The 18,328-nt window shown below is 41.5% G+C and overlaps 1 protein-coding gene and 1 pseudogene across 5 annotated transcripts; both read left to right on the top strand.

Annotated features, from left to right (window-relative positions):
- The window catches only part of LOC109879735 (phospholipase D1-like), a 17,171-nt pseudogene extending 6,325 nt beyond the window's left edge, over positions 1-10,846 (top strand).
- A 133-nt stretch (positions 10,847-10,979) lies between these two features.
- tspan37 (tetraspanin 37) lies at positions 10,980-14,978 on the top strand. Of its 5 annotated transcripts, none has more exons than XM_031792642.1 (8): positions 10,980-11,148; positions 11,314-11,397; positions 11,952-12,143; positions 12,273-12,347; positions 12,949-13,047; positions 13,146-13,298; positions 13,434-13,517; positions 13,674-14,839. In XM_031792642.1, the coding sequence occupies exons 2-8, from the start codon at positions 11,335-11,337 to the stop codon at positions 13,776-13,778; spliced, it is 771 nt and encodes a 256-aa protein (XP_031648502.1). In that variant the 5' UTR covers positions 10,980-11,148; positions 11,314-11,334; the 3' UTR covers positions 13,779-14,839. The 5 variants fall into 5 exon arrangements, with proteins under 5 accessions (XP_031648502.1, XP_031648505.1, XP_031648506.1 ...); XM_031792645.1 differs by having other exon boundaries at positions 10,986-11,148; positions 12,229-12,347; XM_031792646.1 differs by lacking the exon at positions 12,273-12,347 and having other exon boundaries at positions 10,986-11,148.
- The last annotated feature ends 3,350 nt before the right edge of the window (positions 14,979-18,328 follow it).

Below are 18,328 nucleotides of genomic sequence, written 5' to 3'. Positions count from 1 at the left end.
GGTACATACACTGTACATAACACTACATTACACTGTCTAGCACTGCATCCAGTACACTCTACATAGAGGTACATACACTGTACATACTACTACATTACACTGTCTAGCACTGCATCCAGTACACTCTACATAGAGGTACATACACTGTACATACTACTACATTACACTGTCTAGCACTGCATCCAGTACACTCTACATAGAGGTACATACACTGTACATACTACTACATTACACTGTGTAGCACTTCATCTACATAGAGGTACATACACTGTACATAACACTACATTACACTGTCTAGCACTGCATCCAGTACACTCTACATAGAGGTACATACACTGTACATAACACTACATTACACTGTCTAGCACTGCATCCAGTACACTCTACATAGAGGTACATACACTGTACATACTACTACATTACACTGTCTAGCACTGCATCCAGTACACTCTACATAGAGGTACATACACTGTACATACTACTACATTACACTGTGTAGCACTTCATCTACATAGAGGTACATACACTGTACATACTACTACATTACACTGTGTAGCACTGCATCTAGTACACTCTACATAGAGGTACATACACTGTACATACTACTACATTACACTGTGTAGCACTGCATCTAGTACACTCTACATAGAGGTACATACACTGTACATACTACTACATTACACTGTGTAGTACTGCATCCAGTACACTCTACATAGAGGTACATACACTGTACATACTACTACATTACACTGTGTAGCACTGCATCCAGTACACTCTACATAGAGGTACATACACTGTACATACTACTACATTACACTGTCTAGCACTGCATCCAGTACACTCTACATAGAGGTACATACACTGTACATACTACTACATTACACTGTGTAGCACTTCATCTACATAGAGGTACATACACTGTACATAACACTACATTACACTGTCTAGCACTGCATCCAGTACACTCTACATAGAGGTACATACACTGTACATAACACTACATTACACTGTCTAGCACTGCATCCAGTACACTCTACATAGAGGTACATACACTGTACATACTACTACATTACACTGTCTAGCACTGCATCCAGTACACTCTACATAGAGGTACATACACTGTACATACTACTACATTACACTGTGTAGCACTTCATCTACATAGAGGTACATACACTGTACATACTACTACATTACACTGTGTAGCACTGCATCTAGTACACTCTACATAGAGGTACATACACTGTACATACTACTACATTACACTGTGTAGCACTGCATCTAGTACACTCTACATAGAGGTACATACACTGTACATACTACTACATTACACTGTGTAGTACTGCATCCAGTACACTCTACATAGAGGTACATACACTGTACATACTACTACATTACACTGTGTAGCACTGCATCCAGTACACTCTACATAGAGGTACATACACTGTACATAACACTACATTACACTGTGTAGCACTTCATCTACATAGAGGTACATACACTGTACATACTACTACATTACACTGTCTAGCACTGCATCCAGTGCACTCTACATAGAGGTACATACACTGTACATACTACTACATTACACTGTGTAGCACTGCATCCAGTACACTCTACATAGAGGTACATACACTGTACATACTACTACATTACACTGTGTAGCACTGCATCCAGTACACTCTACATAGAGGTACATACACTGTACATAACACTACATTACACTGTGTAGCACTGCATCCAGTACACTCTACATAGATGTACATACACTGTACATACTACTACATTACACTGTGTAGCACTGCATACAGTACACTCTACATAGAGGTACATACACTGTACATACTACTACATTACACTGTCTAGCACTGCATACAGTACACTCTACATAGAGGTACATACACTGTACATACTACTACATTGCACTGTGTAGCACTGCATCTAGTACACTCTACATAGAGGTACATACGCTGTACATACTACTACATTACACTGTCTAGCACTGCATCTAGTACACTCTACATAGAGGTACATACGCTGTACATACTACTACATTACACTGTGTAGCACTGCATCCAGTACACTCTACATAGAGGTACATACGCTGTACATACTACTACATTACACTGTGTAGCACTGCATCCAGTACACTCTACATAGAGGTACATACGCTGTACATACTACTACATTACACTGTGTAGCACTGCATCTAGTACACTCTACATAGAGGTACATACACTGTACATAACACTACATTACACTGTGTAGCACTGCATCTAGTACACTCTACATAGAGGTACATACACTGTTCATAACACTACATTACACTGTTTAGCACTGCATCCAGTACACTCTACATAGAGGTACATACGCTGTACATACTACTACATTACACAGTGTAGCACTGCATCTAGTACACTCCACATAGAGGTACATACACTGTACATACTACTACATTACACTGTGTAGCACTGCATCTAGTACACTCTACATAGAGGTACATACACTGTATATACTACTACATTACACTGTGTAGCACTGCATCCAGTACACTCTACATAGAGGTACATACACTGTACATACTACTACATTACACTGTGTAGCACTGCATCTAGTACACTCTACATAGAGGTACATACACTGTACATAACACTACATTACACTGTGTAGCACTGCATCTAGTACACTCTACATAGAGGTACATACACTGCACATACTACTACATTACACTGTGTAGCACTGCATCCAGTACACTCTACATAGAGGTACATACACTGTACATACTACTACATTACACTGTGTAGCACTGCATCCAGTACACTCTACATAGAGGTACATACACTGTACATACTACTACATTACACTGTGTAGCACTGCATCCAGTACACTCTACATAGAGGTACATACGCTGTACATACTACTACATTACACTGTGTAGCACTGCATCTAGTACACTCTACATAGAGGTACATACACTGTACATAACACTACATTACACTGTGTAGCACTGCATCCAGTACACTCTACATAGAGGTACATACACTGTACATACTACTACATTACACTGTGTAGCACTGCATACAGTACACTCTACATAGAGGTACATACACTGTACATACTACTACATTACACTGTCTAGCACTCCATACAGTACACTCTACATAGAGGTACATACACTGTACATACTACTACATTGCACTGTGTAGCACTGCATCTAGTACACTCTACATAGAGGTACATACGCTGTACATACTACTACATTACACTGTCTAGCACTGCATCTAGTACACTCTACATAGAGGTACATACGCTGTACATACTACTACATTACACTGTGTAGCACTGCATCCAGTACACTCTACATAGAGGTACATACGCTGTACATACTACTACATTACACTGTGTAGCACTGCATCCAGTACACTCTACATAGAGGTACATACACTGTACATACTACTACATTACACTGTGTAGCACTGCATCTAGTACACTCTACATAGAGGTACATACGCTGTACATACTACTACATTACACAGTGTAGCACTGCATCTAGTACACTCTACATAGAGGTACATACACTGTACATACTACTACATTACACTGTGTAGCACTGCATCTAGTACACTCTACATAGAGGTACATACACTGTATATACTACTACATTACACTGTGTAGCACTGCATCCAGTACACTCTACATAGAGGTACATACGCTGTACATACTACTACATTACACTGTGTAGCACTGCATCCAGTACACTCTACATAGAGGTACATACACTGTACATACTACTACATTACACTGTGTAGCACTTCATCTACATAGAGGTACATACACTGTACATAACACTACATTACACTGTCTAGCACTGCATCCAGTACACTCTACATAGAGGTACATACACTGTACATACTACTACATTACACTGTGTAGCACTTCATCTACATAGAGGTACATACACTGTACATACTACTACATTACACTGTGTAGCACTGCATCTAGTACACTCTACATAGAGGTACATACACTGTACATACTACTACATTACACTGTGCAGCACTGCATCTAGTACACTCTACATAGAGGTACATACACTGTACATACTACTACATTACACTGTGTAGTACTGCATCCAGTACACTCTACATAGAGGTACATACACTGTACATACTACTACATTACACTGTGTAGCACTGCATCCAGTACACTCTACATAGAGGTACATACACTTTACATAACACTACATTACACTGTGTAGCACTTCATCTACATAGAGGTACATACACTGTACATACTACTACATTACACTGTCTAGCACTGCATCCAGTGCACTCTACATAGAGGTACATACACTGTACATACTACTACATTACACTGTGTAGCACTGCATCCAGTACACTCTACATAGAGGTACATACACTGTACATACTACTACATTACACTGTGTAGCACTGCATCCAGTACACTCTACATAGAGGTACATACGCTGTACATACTACTACATTACACTGTGTAGCACTGCATCTAGTACACTCTACATAGAGGTACATACACTGTACATACTACTACATTACACTGTGTAGCACTGCATCCAGTACACTCTACATAGAGGTACATACGCTGTACATACTACTACATTACACTGTGTAGCACTGCATCCAGTACACTCTACATAGAGGTACATACACTGTACATACTACTACATTACACTGTGTAGCACTGCATCTAGTACACTCTACATAGAGGTACATACGCTGTACATACTACTACATTACACAGTGTAGCACTGCATCTAGTACACTCTACATAGAGGTACATACACTGTACATACTACTACATTACACTGTGTAGCACTGCATCTAGTACACTCTACATAGAGGTACATACACTGTATATACTACTACATTACACTGTGTAGCACTGCATCCAGTACACTCTACATAGAGGTACATACGCTGTACATACTACTACATTACACTGTGTAGCACTGCATCCAGTACACTCTACATAGAGGTACATACACTGTACATACTACTACATTACACTGTGTAGCACTTCATCTACATAGAGGTACATACACTGTACATAACACTACATTACACTGTCTAGCACTGCATCCAGTACACTCTACATAGAGGTACATACACTGTACATACTACTACATTACACTGTGTAGCACTTCATCTACATAGAGGTACATACACTGTACATACTACTACATTACACTGTGTAGCACTGCATCTAGTACACTCTACATAGAGGTACATACACTGTACATACTACTACATTACACTGTGCAGCACTGCATCTAGTACACTCTACATAGAGGTACATACACTGTACATACTACTACATTACACTGTGTAGTACTGCATCCAGTACACTCTACATAGAGGTACATACACTGTACATACTACTACATTACACTGTGTAGCACTGCATCCAGTACACTCTACATAGAGGTACATACACTTTACATAACACTACATTACACTGTGTAGCACTTCATCTACATAGAGGTACATACACTGTACATACTACTACATTACACTGTCTAGCACTGCATCCAGTGCACTCTACATAGAGGTACATACACTGTACATACTACTACATTACACTGTGTAGCACTGCATCCAGTACACTCTACATAGAGGTACATACACTGTACATACTACTACATTACACTGTGTAGCACTGCATCCAGTACACTCTACATAGAGGTACATACGCTGTACATACTACTACATTACACTGTGTAGCACTGCATCTAGTACACTCTACATAGAGGTACATACACTGTACATAACACTACATTACACTGTGTAGCACTGCATCCAGTACACTCTACATAGAGGTACATACACTGTACATACTACTACATTACACTGTGTAGCACTGCATACAGTACACTCTACATAGAGGTACATACACTGTACATACTACTACATTGCACTGTGTAGCACTGCATCTAGTACACTCTACATAGAGGTACATACGCTGTACATACTACTACATTACACTGTCTAGCACTGCATCTAGTACACTCTACATAGAGGTACATACGCTGTACATACTACTACATTACACTGTGTAGCACTGCATCCAGTACACTCTACATAGAGGTACATACGCTGTACATACTACTACATTACACTGTGTAGCACTGCATCCAGTACACTCTACATAGAGGTACATACACTGTACATAACACTACATTACACTGTGTAGCACTGCATCTAGTACACTCTACATAGAGGTACATACACTGTTCATAACACTACATTACACTGTTTAGCACTGCATCCAGTACACTCTACATAGAGGTACATACGCTGTACATACTACTACATTACACAGTGTAGCACTGCATCTAGTACACTCTACATAGAGGTACATACACTGTACATACTACTACATTACACTGTGTAGCACTGCATCTAGTACACTCTACATAGAGGTACATACACTGTATATACTACTACATTACACTGTGTAGCACTGCATCCAGTACACTCTACATAGAGGTACATACACTGTACATACTACTACATTACACTGTGTAGCACTGCATCTAGTACACTCTACATAGAGGTACATACACTGTACATAACACTACATTACACTGTGTAGCACTGCATCTAGTACACTCTACATAGAGGTACATACACTGTACATACTACTACATTACACTGTGTAGCACTGCATCCAGTACACTCTACATAGAGGTACATACACTGTACATACTACTACATTACACTCTGTAGCACTGCATCCAGTACACTCTACATAGAGGTACATACACTGCACATACTACTACATTACACTGTGTAGCACTGCATCCAGTACACTCTACATAGAGGTACATACACTGCACATACTACTACATTACACTGTGTAGCACTGCATCCAGTACACTCTACATAGAGGTACATACGCTGTACATACTACTACATTACACTGTGTAGCACTGCATCCAGTACACTCTACATAGAGGTACATATGCTGTACATACTACTACATTACACTGTCTAGCACTGCATCTAGTACACTCTACATAGAGGTACATACGCTGTACATACTACTACATTACACTGTGTAGCACTGCATCCAGTACACTCTACATAGAGGTACATACGCTGTACATACTACTACATTACACTGTGTAGCACTGCATCCAGTACACTCTACATAGAGGTACATACGCTGTACATACTACTACATTACACTGTCTAGCACTGCATCTAGTACACTCTACATAGAGGTACATACGCTGTACATACTAATACATTACACTGTGTAGCACTGCATACAGTACACTCTACATAGAGGTACATACACTGTACATAACACTACATTACACTGTGTAGCACTGCATACAGTACACTCTACATAGCACTCCGAAGTACTAGCACACCTTATAACACGACACAACCCTACATACCCTACAGATCACTACATAACAATGCTAGTGAGTGACCCTACCTTCTTCCACTTTAGCACTCTTCACCTCATCTCTCTCTCTCTCTCTCTCTTTCTCTCTCTCTCTCTCTCTCTCTCTCTCTGTCTCTCTCCTCTCTCTCATTCTTTTCTGTCTCTCTCTCTCTCTCTCTCTCTCTCTCTCTCTTGCTCTCTCTCTCTCTCTCTCTCTCTCTCATCAGAACCAGTTTTTCATCAGTTGTTCTGACAACAAGATGGTCTACAACAAGATCGGAGAAGCGCTCATCGAGAGGATCCTCAGAGCTCACAAGTATGTGTGTGTTGGTGTGTGTGTGTGTTGGTGTGTAAGGTGTGTGTGTGTGTGTGTTGGTGTGTGTGTTTGTTGGTGTGTGTGTGTGTGTTGATGTGTAAGGTATAGGTGTGCGAGTTGCAGTATTTGATGAGTTTTTATCTCTCTGTAGGGAGGGCAAGAAGTTCCGTGTGTACGTGGTGACTCCACTACTTCCTGGGTTTGAAGGTGACATCACAACAGGGGGAGGAAACGCCCTTCAGGCCGTCATGCACTTTAACTACAGGTGACACACACACACACAAACACACATACAACATGCAGTGTTTTCATTATTAACTGAACTCTCCTATCCTCTTCAGGACCATGATCAGAGGTGAATACTCCATCATCTCCCAGCTGAAGAAAGAAAGTAAGGATATTCACACACACAAACCATGACACACACACACACCTCCAGTGGGTGAACTCCATATGGTTCTGTGGTCTGAGAACTGTGTGTGTGTGTGTGTTCCAGTGGATGAACTACAGTGGATGAACTACATCTCATTCTGTGGTCTGAGAACTAACCGTGTCTGTTGGTGTGTGTGTGTGTGTGTGTGTGTGTTCCAGTGGATGAACTACAGTGGATGAACTACATCTCGTTCTGTGGTCTGAGGACCCACGCTGAGCTGGAGGGACGCCTGGTCACAGAGCTCGTCTACGTCCACAGCAAGATGCTCATCGCAGACGACAACACCGTCATCATAGGTAGGTGTGTGTTGGGGGTGGGGAGAAGGCGGTTTTGTGTGAGTACGTATGTTTTCATGAAGGGATTTCAGGGAGAAACAAAAAGTATTCAACATGTTTCATATTCATATAACAAGCATGACTAAGAATTGTCAGCGTTCACAAAGTGATGCTGAGAGTTAGACTGGAGTCGTATAACTCCCTCTCTAACGTTAAGCATCAGTTGTCAGAGCAGCTTACCGATTTAACCAGCCTACCTGGTTAAATCAAGGTGAAATCATTTTTGGGGAAAAAGACGGAGCCTCACTTTTTATTCTTGATCCCTCTGCTGGTGAATGGGTGAACTGCAGCCTCTGTGTTCATCCCATTGGTGTTGGCTGCAATCTGATGCGTTTTCTGTGTGTGTGTCTGTGTTAGGTTCGGCCAACATCAACGACCGCAGCATGTTGGGGAAGCGTGACAGCGAGGTGGCGGTGATCATTGAGGACTCTGAGACCGTTACCGCGGTGATGGACGGACATGAGTACCAGGCTGGACGCTACGCACTGGCGCTTCGTCTAGAGTGCTTCAGGTACACACACACACACACACACACACACACACACATATATATACACATTAACACACACACACACATATACACGCACACGCACACACACACACATGCACACACACATATATATATATACACACACACACATCCACGCACACACACTACAGTTACGCCTTGGGTGGTTTGGGTGTGTGTAACTTGGTCCTTTTGGTCTAATCACTAAGACCACATCGCATCTCATTGTGTGTGTGTGTTCTCTCCTGTCAGGACTGTCCTTGGAGCCCATATGGACACGACCATAGATGTGTCTGACCCTATCTCTGACCGCTTCTATAAGGATGTCTGGATGACCACCGCTGGACGCAACGCAACCATCTATGAGAAGGTGTGTGTGTGTGTGTGTGTGTGTGTGTGTGTGTGTGTGTGTGTGTGTGTGTGTGTGTGTGTGTGTGTGTGTGTGTGTGTGTGTGTGTGTGCAACCTGCTTTATGAAAGAGATTTTCAACTAACTTTTCTCTCTCATTCTCCCTCCCTCCTCTCTCTCCAGGTGTTCCGGTGCCTGCCGTCCTCCCTGGTTCGTAACATGTCTGAGTTAGAGAGTTACCAGACGAACCCAGGCCTGGCCCAGTCTGACCCAGGTAAAGCCCAGGAGGAGCTAAGGAGGATCAGAGGGTTCCTGGTTCAATTCCCTCTGGACTTCCTCTCAGAACAGAACCTAATGCCTTCTGTTGGGACCAAGGAGGGCATGGTGCCTACTGAGATCTGGACCTAGAGGACTAGATACACACACACACAGGACAAGACACACACACTCAGGACTGGACACACACACACACACACAGGACAAGACACACACACACACTCAGGACTAGACACATACACACACACAGGACAAGACACACACACACACACACACACAGGACAAGACACACACACACACACAGACCACTGCATTGAACTGTGGATCTTTAGACTGATCTCTGGACCTCCAGCTGATAGCTGACAACTTAAACCACAAACATGGAGGACCATGATGCCGCTTGGCCTGTCACATCCACAACTCAGCCAATGAGACTGATTGCCACGCGGACTAATGAGGAAGTAATCAGGAGGACACAACGCTACAGGATATTCAGATAGAAATATATTGTGTAGAACAGATCGTCACCTCTCATCATGTAGGATAGGGACCTGGTTAGCTCCACATGAATATATTTCTATCTGCAAATGTATAGGTTTAGAATGTTTCACCTGACTGAATACACCTGAAAATGGGTGAAGAAAATGAGCACCTTATTCCAAGTAGAACATCCTTCATTTCTAAATGTTTTGTCCTGTTTTGTGCCTTCTGAACGTGACCCTGGACACTCCTATGCCTGTCACCTACTCTGTTTGTTATGCATGTTCGTGTGGTCGTAGCACTACGTAAGCTCACATACTGTCTTTAGCTGTAGGGCCTAAAGTTCCGTTTTTGTTCTTTCTTTTCTAGAATAGAGGTTGCCTTTGAGAAGAAGACATGTAAATGTTTACAATCTAAATATGGAATTGTTCTGTAAAATCATAATTGTAAAACGAGGCTTTTAACGCTCGTCACGAATGTTATGTTAAGTGAAGCACAAAATGTCACTATAAACACTCACTGAATTTCAGCATGAATCACAACTACCTACAGCCTTCTGCCTTTAATACACCTGCTGTTCCATCACGCCTTGTAAGTATGCGTATTGCCTGTTGTATAAATAATGTATCATATTGCCTATTATATAATTAAATCATCAATCCCATCATTTCAAAATACATTTTCAATATACTTGATAATAAAATCAACTTCACTGGAGAGACTGGAGTGCTGTTCTGGTTCCATCTATCTCTGTCTGTCTGCATTTACCTACTTAAAACGTATGACTGACTGATTGATTGATTAATTGATTGATTGGCTGATTAACGTGAGAGGAGGAGCAGGCTCCAGTGTAAAATACATGATGTACCATGTAGCTGTATACACCAGCTCTGCTCAGGCACCCAGTGGGAGCGATGGGGTTAATGTAAAATCCTTCCGCTACTTCCTTATCGCTGTCATGCTGCTGCTTCTCTCTCTTCTGAGAAATGCCTGAATAATTTGATGCGGTTGGAGAAAAACGGCAAGTTATGCGTGCACACTTTTGATGTTGAATTGGTTAACTTTATTTTTCCGCCTTGTTTTGTTTCTTGATATTACAACTTGACATTCTGCTATGGTGGAATGTCTGTGCTGTATGGAGTAAACCCCGTGACTAAGTAAATATATCACTTCTTCAAATACACAGAGCACTGCTGTTTGAGATAAAATGGGCGAAACAAGACGACGAGCTTTAAAAATAGTTATTCAGATAACTTGCCAACTTCTATGGGTAAGATCTTACAGCACTAAGCAAATTCCCGATACACCGCTGACCATAATGTGCTTCTGCTTTGTACGTCCTGTAAAACGGTTTAAGGTAACATACGTCAAGGAATGGCAAATCATTTATACGTATTGTAATATTTAACTTAAGCCTATTTCATATTTCTATGCACTTTTGACATGTATTGTTCATCTTGCCCACTGAAAACTATAATGTATATCATTAAAAGACAGAATGTGCTTCGTATTGTCTAGCCAACAGTTTCCGCCACTCTGTCTCGCTTCTATTCATTCTTGCTACATGTTTACAGATTAATTGCCTAGATGCTGTTTAATCCACTTGACTAACTGAAAAGGTGTGTGTGTGTGTGTAATTCCGTGAGAACTAAGGAAGCCTCAAAGCTAGTGGGATTTCATTATTTTACAAGAGCACACACATACATATTTTCAGAAAGATATACATTAAGATTTTTTCTGAATTAGTTTATTTCTGCACTGCACCGTCACAAGAATGATTTACTACTGAATGATATGATAAACACTGTCTCCCTCCATCTCTAGGTGGCAGGTCTGGTGGTAGGTCTGAGTGGTATGTACCTGTTGTTGAACTACAGACACAATGGCATCTTCTTCACCCACACATACATCATCCTCCCAGCATGCCTAGCTCTGGCCAGCGCTACTCTCCTATTGGCCAGTGGAGGACTGGGCATCTGGGTGTCCCTCAGAAAGTCAGCCTTGCTGCAGGGTGTGGTGAGTGTTTGTGTGTACTTGTGTGTGTCTGAATATAATAACATGTATGTATTTTTGCTTTTCATAGCTCATGCTTCCTCTACAGTTTGGGATACAGCTTATATGTTGCCATGGTTTTGGGCATTTCAGTTTGTCTATCTGCTGGTTGTGGTTTTCTGCCTGGAGGCAACTGCTGCTGCTCTGGCCTATGTCAACGCAGGAAAGGTACTTTAGATATATATGGCTTTACAAAACTACCGAAAGAGCACACATCACCATATGACATTCTACACTGAGTGTACAAAACAACAAGGACAACTCTTTCCATGACACAGCTTTCACCTGGTCAGTCTATGATCCCTTATATGTCACTTATTAACTCTACTTCAATCAGTGTAGATGAAGGGGAGGACACAGGTTGAAGAAGGATTTTTAAAGTCTTGAGACCATTGAGACATGTATTGTGTAAGTGTGCCATTCATAGGATGAATGGGTAAGACAAAAGATCTAAGTGCCTTTGATACCGGTTTGTGTCAAGAATTGCAATGCTGCTTTTTTTTCACACCAGTTTCCTGTGTGTATCAAGAATGGTCCACCACCCAAAGGACATCCAGCTAACTTGTGGGAATCATTGGAGTCAACATGGGCCAGCATCCCTGTGGAACACTTGACACCTTGTAAAATCCATGCCCCGAGGAATGGAGGCTGTTCTGAGGGCAAAAGTGCGGGGTGCAACTCAAAATTAGGAAGGTGTCCTTAATGTTTTGTACACTCACTGTATGTTATACGTATGATAAATAACATGATGTGACTGACCTGCTTTCAGGTGGACTCAGAGCTGGCTCCCTTCAGTAGTGTTTTTCAAAGATACACAGGAAGATGTCAGGACCCATACTCCGATGCTGTGGACGCCACACAGAAAGAGGTTGTGTGTGTGTGTGTGTGTGTGTGTGTGTGTGGGGGGGGGGGGGGGGAAAGAAATCTGAACTGATCTAATGACTCTGTGATGTGAATCCTCTCCAGTTGCAGTGCTGTGGAATCTATGACTACCGTGACTGGTTGGCCACGCCCTGGTTTAACCACAGTGGGCGGGGCAGTGTACCTCACAGCTGCTGTAATTACACCTACCACACCTGCAACGGTACCCTGGAGCTGCCCGGGCTACTATATCCAAAGGTATATACACACACACACACACACACACCAGCCCTGGCCCTCTGTGGTGATCCAAAGGTATGTAGATACACATCTGGACAGCATTTAATTCCAGAGAGATGTCACTCCCCTTACCCTGTGTGTGTCCTCTCTCAGGGCTGCCAGGTGAAGCTGGAGGAGGCCTTGCTTTTTGTTCTGCATCTCATCATCTGGTCATCTCTGGCAGTGGCGCTAGTGGAGGTGGGAACCACTAGAGGGCACTGTGGGGTATAGTGGGACAACATAAGGGTCACTTTGAAGAACATTTTACAACAGAAAATAAAAATGTGTTTCTTATTGGACAAGATCTGGTACAGTAGTGCCATACTAGTGTGTGTGTCTCTCTCTCTCTCTCAGACTGTAGGGTTTGTGAGTATGGCTCAGCTGATGAGGGAGCAGCCTCTGTTGGAGTATGGAATACTGGACAGGGAGTATGGAATACTGGACAGGGAGTGGGCCTGAACCAGAACCAGAGTCTCAGTCCAGAATACTTTCTGCCAATCTACTTTAGATATACTATGTCCTGGACCTTGGTAAAGTTAATGATGCTGTGGACCTTAAAGGCAGTCTTTAAAGTGCAGTCAAAAATTTGATTTTTTTTTTTCTTCAATTTTTTTTCTCCAGTGTTTTATATCATATTTCCACACTGAGGTTGGAAGAATACTATGAAATTGTGAAAACGCTGATAATGCCCTTTTAGTGTAAGCGCTGTTTGAACTGCTCTCTAGTGGTGTGTGTGGTTCTAGTTGCCTGTGCAGCTCCAGGGCCCCTAGGGTACCATTACAGGTAATTGATGTAATCATCCCCGATCTTGTTGGTGAAGCTACTTTAAAAGAGTGATTCTTGCTTTCACTAAACTAATGTATACACATCTGTGAAGGAAGATGTACTCTAAAAGTGTCCTACACTTCCTTCGTTTCATAAGGATCAACTGGAATATGTAATGACCACAATGTTTTCTTTTTGTTCACTGATGTAGATGCTTGTTAAAGAAACCACTCAATTGTTTTTGCTGGTCAACATGTCCTGCAGATGATATATTTAATGACATTTTGACACTGCCCTGCATGTCTTTTGAGTAATTAACTTGTTGAAACTATGTTGTGTGGCTATTGTTTGCTTGTAACTTACCCCTATGTAGCTGGGTGATTCTGCAATTTAGGGCACTTTGGCCCTGCAAGCTTTCAGAAATGAAAAGTTATTGAAACACCATTTTACCAGTATTATAATTCTTTGATTTGTCTAGAAAATATCTGATAATGGCTGCTATCGTCCTATTCAGGAATGTACATATTTTTCTCAGACAGCCATAGACACATTTTATTTCCATCACGTCATTAAACATCAATTTTTGTTAAAAATGAAGTAATTAATTTAACACATTTCTTATTCATTTGTGTATTGAGTATTTTAAGAGATTTACGGTTTTCCTAATATGAATAATTCAACACGACGCCTGAATTTATAGACTTGCCTTTGTGACAGCTGGAAAAAGATAATAAAAATAAGATATTTCCGCCCAACCTTTTTTTAGATGATAATTACCCTATATAAAACAAATCAATGTAACTTATACATAATATACTAATGTACCTAAAAATATATGGGTGTGGGGGGAATGACAAGGTGTGGTGGACATCTAAGTAAAAACCAAAAAAACCTGATTTTAAAAAATGTGTTTTTATTGAAAACATTTTGAATAACAACCATTGTTCAACATTTTATAAGAACAATAACATTCCAAAAGTAGCCGATGAGCTCAAGGAAGTAGGCCAGTGGATTTGAGAGATGGGCCCGGATAGCAAAGGGGTCATCTGCACAGAAGAGCTCAGTGAGCAAAGTGAAACTATAATTTGTGGTATATTTCTAATGGACCTGGCCTGGGTATCCTGGAAGGATATTGACCTCACCCCTTCAGTAGAGGATGCCTGGTTGCTCTTTAAAAGTGCTTTCCTCACCATCTTAAATAAACATGCCCCATTCAAAAAATGTAGAACTAAGAACAGATCTAGCCCTTGGTTCACCCCAGACTTGACTGTCCTTCACCAGCACAAAAACATCCTGTGGTGTACAGCATTAGCATTGAAAGCCCCCGAGATATGCAACTTTTCAGGGAAGTCAGGAACCAATATACACAGTCAGTTAGCTTTCCTAAGGCTAGCTTTTTCAAACAGAAATGTGCATCCTGTAGCACTATTTCCAAAAGATTTGGACACTGTAAATTCCATAGAGAATAAGAGCATCTCCTCCCAGCTGCCCACTGCAATGAGGCTAGGAAACACTGACACCACCGTTACATCAACGATATCCGATAATTTAAATAAGCATTTCTCTACGACTGTCCATGCTTTCCACCTGGCTACCCCTACCCTGGTCAACAGCTTTGCACCCCTGCAAAAACTTGCCCAAGCCCCCCCACACACACTTCTCCTTCACCCAAATCCAGACAGTTGACATTCTGAAAGAGCTGCAAAATCTTAACAGATTACCGATCATTTCAAATCCCACCGTACCTTATCCACTATGCAATCTGGATACCCGAGCTGGTCATGGGTGCACCTCAGACACGCTCAAGGTCCTAAACGATATCATAACCGCCATCGATAAGAGACAGTACTGTGCCGCCGTCTTCATCGACCTGGCCAAGGCTTTCAACTGTGTCAATCACTGCATTCTTATCGGCAGACTCAATAGCCTTGGTTTCTCTAATGACTGGATCACCAACTACTTCTCAGAGTTCAGTATGTTACATTTCTTAGAGCCTGTTGTCCGGACCTCTGGCGGTCTCTATGGGGGTGCCACAGGGTTCAATTCTCGGCCAACTCTTTTCTTTGTATATATCAATGATATCGCTCTTGCTGCTGGTGATTCTCTGATCCACCTCTACGCAAACGACACCATTCTGTATACATATGGCCCTTCTTTGGACACTGTGTTAACTAACCTCCAGACGAGCTTCAATGCCATACAACTCTCCTTCCGTGGCCTCCAACTACTTTTAAATGCTAGTAAAACTAAATGCATGCTCTTCAACCGATTGCTGCCCGCCTAGCATCACTACTCTGGATGGTTCTGACTTAGAATATGTGGACAACTACAAATACCTAGGTGTCTGCATAAACTGTAAACTCTCCTTCCAGACTCACATTAAGCATCTCCAATCCAAAATTAAATCTAGAATCGGCTTCATATTTCACAAAACAAAGCCTCCTTCACTCAAGCTGCCAAACATCCCCTTGTAAAACTGACTATCCTACCGATCCTTGACTTCAGCGATGTCATTTACAAAATAGCCTCCAACACTCTACTCAGCAAATTGGATGTGGTCTATCACAGTGCCATCTGTTTTGTCACCAAAGCCCCATATACTACCCACCGCTGCAACCTGTATGCTCTCGATGGCTGGCCCTCACTACATATTCGTCGCCAAACCCACTGGCTCCAGGTCGTCTATAAGTCTTTGCTAGGTAAAGCCCCGCCTTATCTCAGCTCACTGGTCACCATAGCAGCACCCACTCATAGGACGTGCTCCAGCAGGTATATTTCACTGGTCATCCCCAAAGCCAACTACTCCTTTGGCCGCCTTTCCTTCCAGTTTTCTGCTGCCAATGACAGAATCGAATTGTAAAAATCACTGAAGCTGGAGACTTATCTCCCTCTCTAACTTTAAGCATCAGCTGTCAGAGCAGCTTACCGATCACTGTACCTGTACACACAGCCCATCTGTAAATAGCACATCCAACTTCCTCATCCCCATATTGTTATTTAAATTTTTTGCTTTTTTGCACCCCAGTATCTCTACTTGCACATCGTCATAATTATTTTGCCTCTATGTCCTATTTATTGCATTACCTCCCTAATTCTTACTACATTTGCATACACTGTACATAGACTTTTCTATTGTGTTATTGACTGTACGTTTGTTTATGTGTAACTCTGTGTTGTTTTTGTCGCACTGCTTTGCTTTATCTTGGCCAGATCGCAGTTGTAAAAGAGAACTTGTTCTCAACTGGCCTACCTGGTTAAATAAAGGTGAAATAAAATAATAAATCCAACACAGGTGTGGAGAGTCACCTACTTGTGAGAATCGCCAAAGTGAATTGCCTGGATTTCACTGGTGTATTTACACAGGTAGTTCTCTGCAAAGACTCAATGAGGTTCTCAATGTTGTTGCAGCTGATCACTTTGTGACACTGTAATTGGTCCACCATGAACTGAGGTTGGCGTGGGTTTTGCAGAGGCATGTGTCCCTGTCCTGGACTGTTGGCTTTAGAACTTAAAAAGCACATATTTTGCAGAATTCCTAGTAGGACATTTTAATCTCTGAATATTCCCTCTTAAACTTCTGATAAAGGATCTGATTTGTGCCATTCAAGAAGCGCCTTTTGCTTTTGCTTTTCTTGTTCCTCGTTAGTTTGTCCTTTTCCCCTGTTGTTGCTCTACACTCTTAAAAGAAAAGGTTCCTGGAGTATCCTTTAGGGGTTCTTCAGATTGAAACTGTGGGGGAACCCCTATAAGCTCTTTGAAGAACCCTTTGAAAGGGTACATCAAAGAACTCCTCTTAATGGATCCTCTAAGAGCCTTTTGAATAACATTTTGGGGTTCATTTTTGAACTACCTCCCCTGTTATTATTATTAATAATAATAATACACAACAATAAAACAATATTTTAGTAGTCAGTGTTTATTTTTAAAAAATTAACAAATTAAAGAAATTATAACCTGTTTGGAAATGATGACAATAAAAATATATTCTCTACACAAACAATATTTACATTACATTTGGAACAACTGTCTGCTGCAGCCATGTGCTTCAGTGTCACAAGTTTCCATGGTAACTAAATTAACATTCTCACCACTACCAAAGGACAGGTATATTTTGTATTAAAAAAAACAATATAAAGGGCACACTCACTAAATATTGATACAGATTTTATTTAATTGACTCTTTCTCTAGTAGATAACATGACATGTGTAATTATTAACGTGTTCTCATAGAAAAACATAGCAGA

This window comes from Oncorhynchus kisutch, linkage group LG16 (assembly GCF_002021735.2).
Source record: "Oncorhynchus kisutch isolate 150728-3 linkage group LG16, Okis_V2, whole genome shotgun sequence".
Lineage (NCBI taxonomy): Eukaryota > Metazoa > Chordata > Actinopteri > Salmoniformes > Salmonidae > Oncorhynchus > Oncorhynchus kisutch.
Note: the sequence above shows the minus strand (reverse complement) of the source record. Positions and strands in the feature narration are given on the sequence as shown.

Coding starts and splice junctions, on each gene's coding strand:
- tspan37 (XM_031792647.1), top strand. CDS start 11,335: ATGGGCGAAACAAGACGACGAGCTTTAAAAATAGTTATTCAGATAACT. Junction 13,299..13,433: donor CCGGGCTACTATATCCAAAG/GTATATACACAC, acceptor GTCCTCTCTCAG/GGCTGCCAGGTGAAGCTGGA. Junction 13,518..13,673: donor TGGCAGTGGCGCTAGTGGAG/GTGGGAACCACT, acceptor TCTCTCTCTCAG/ACTGTAGGGTTTGTGAGTAT.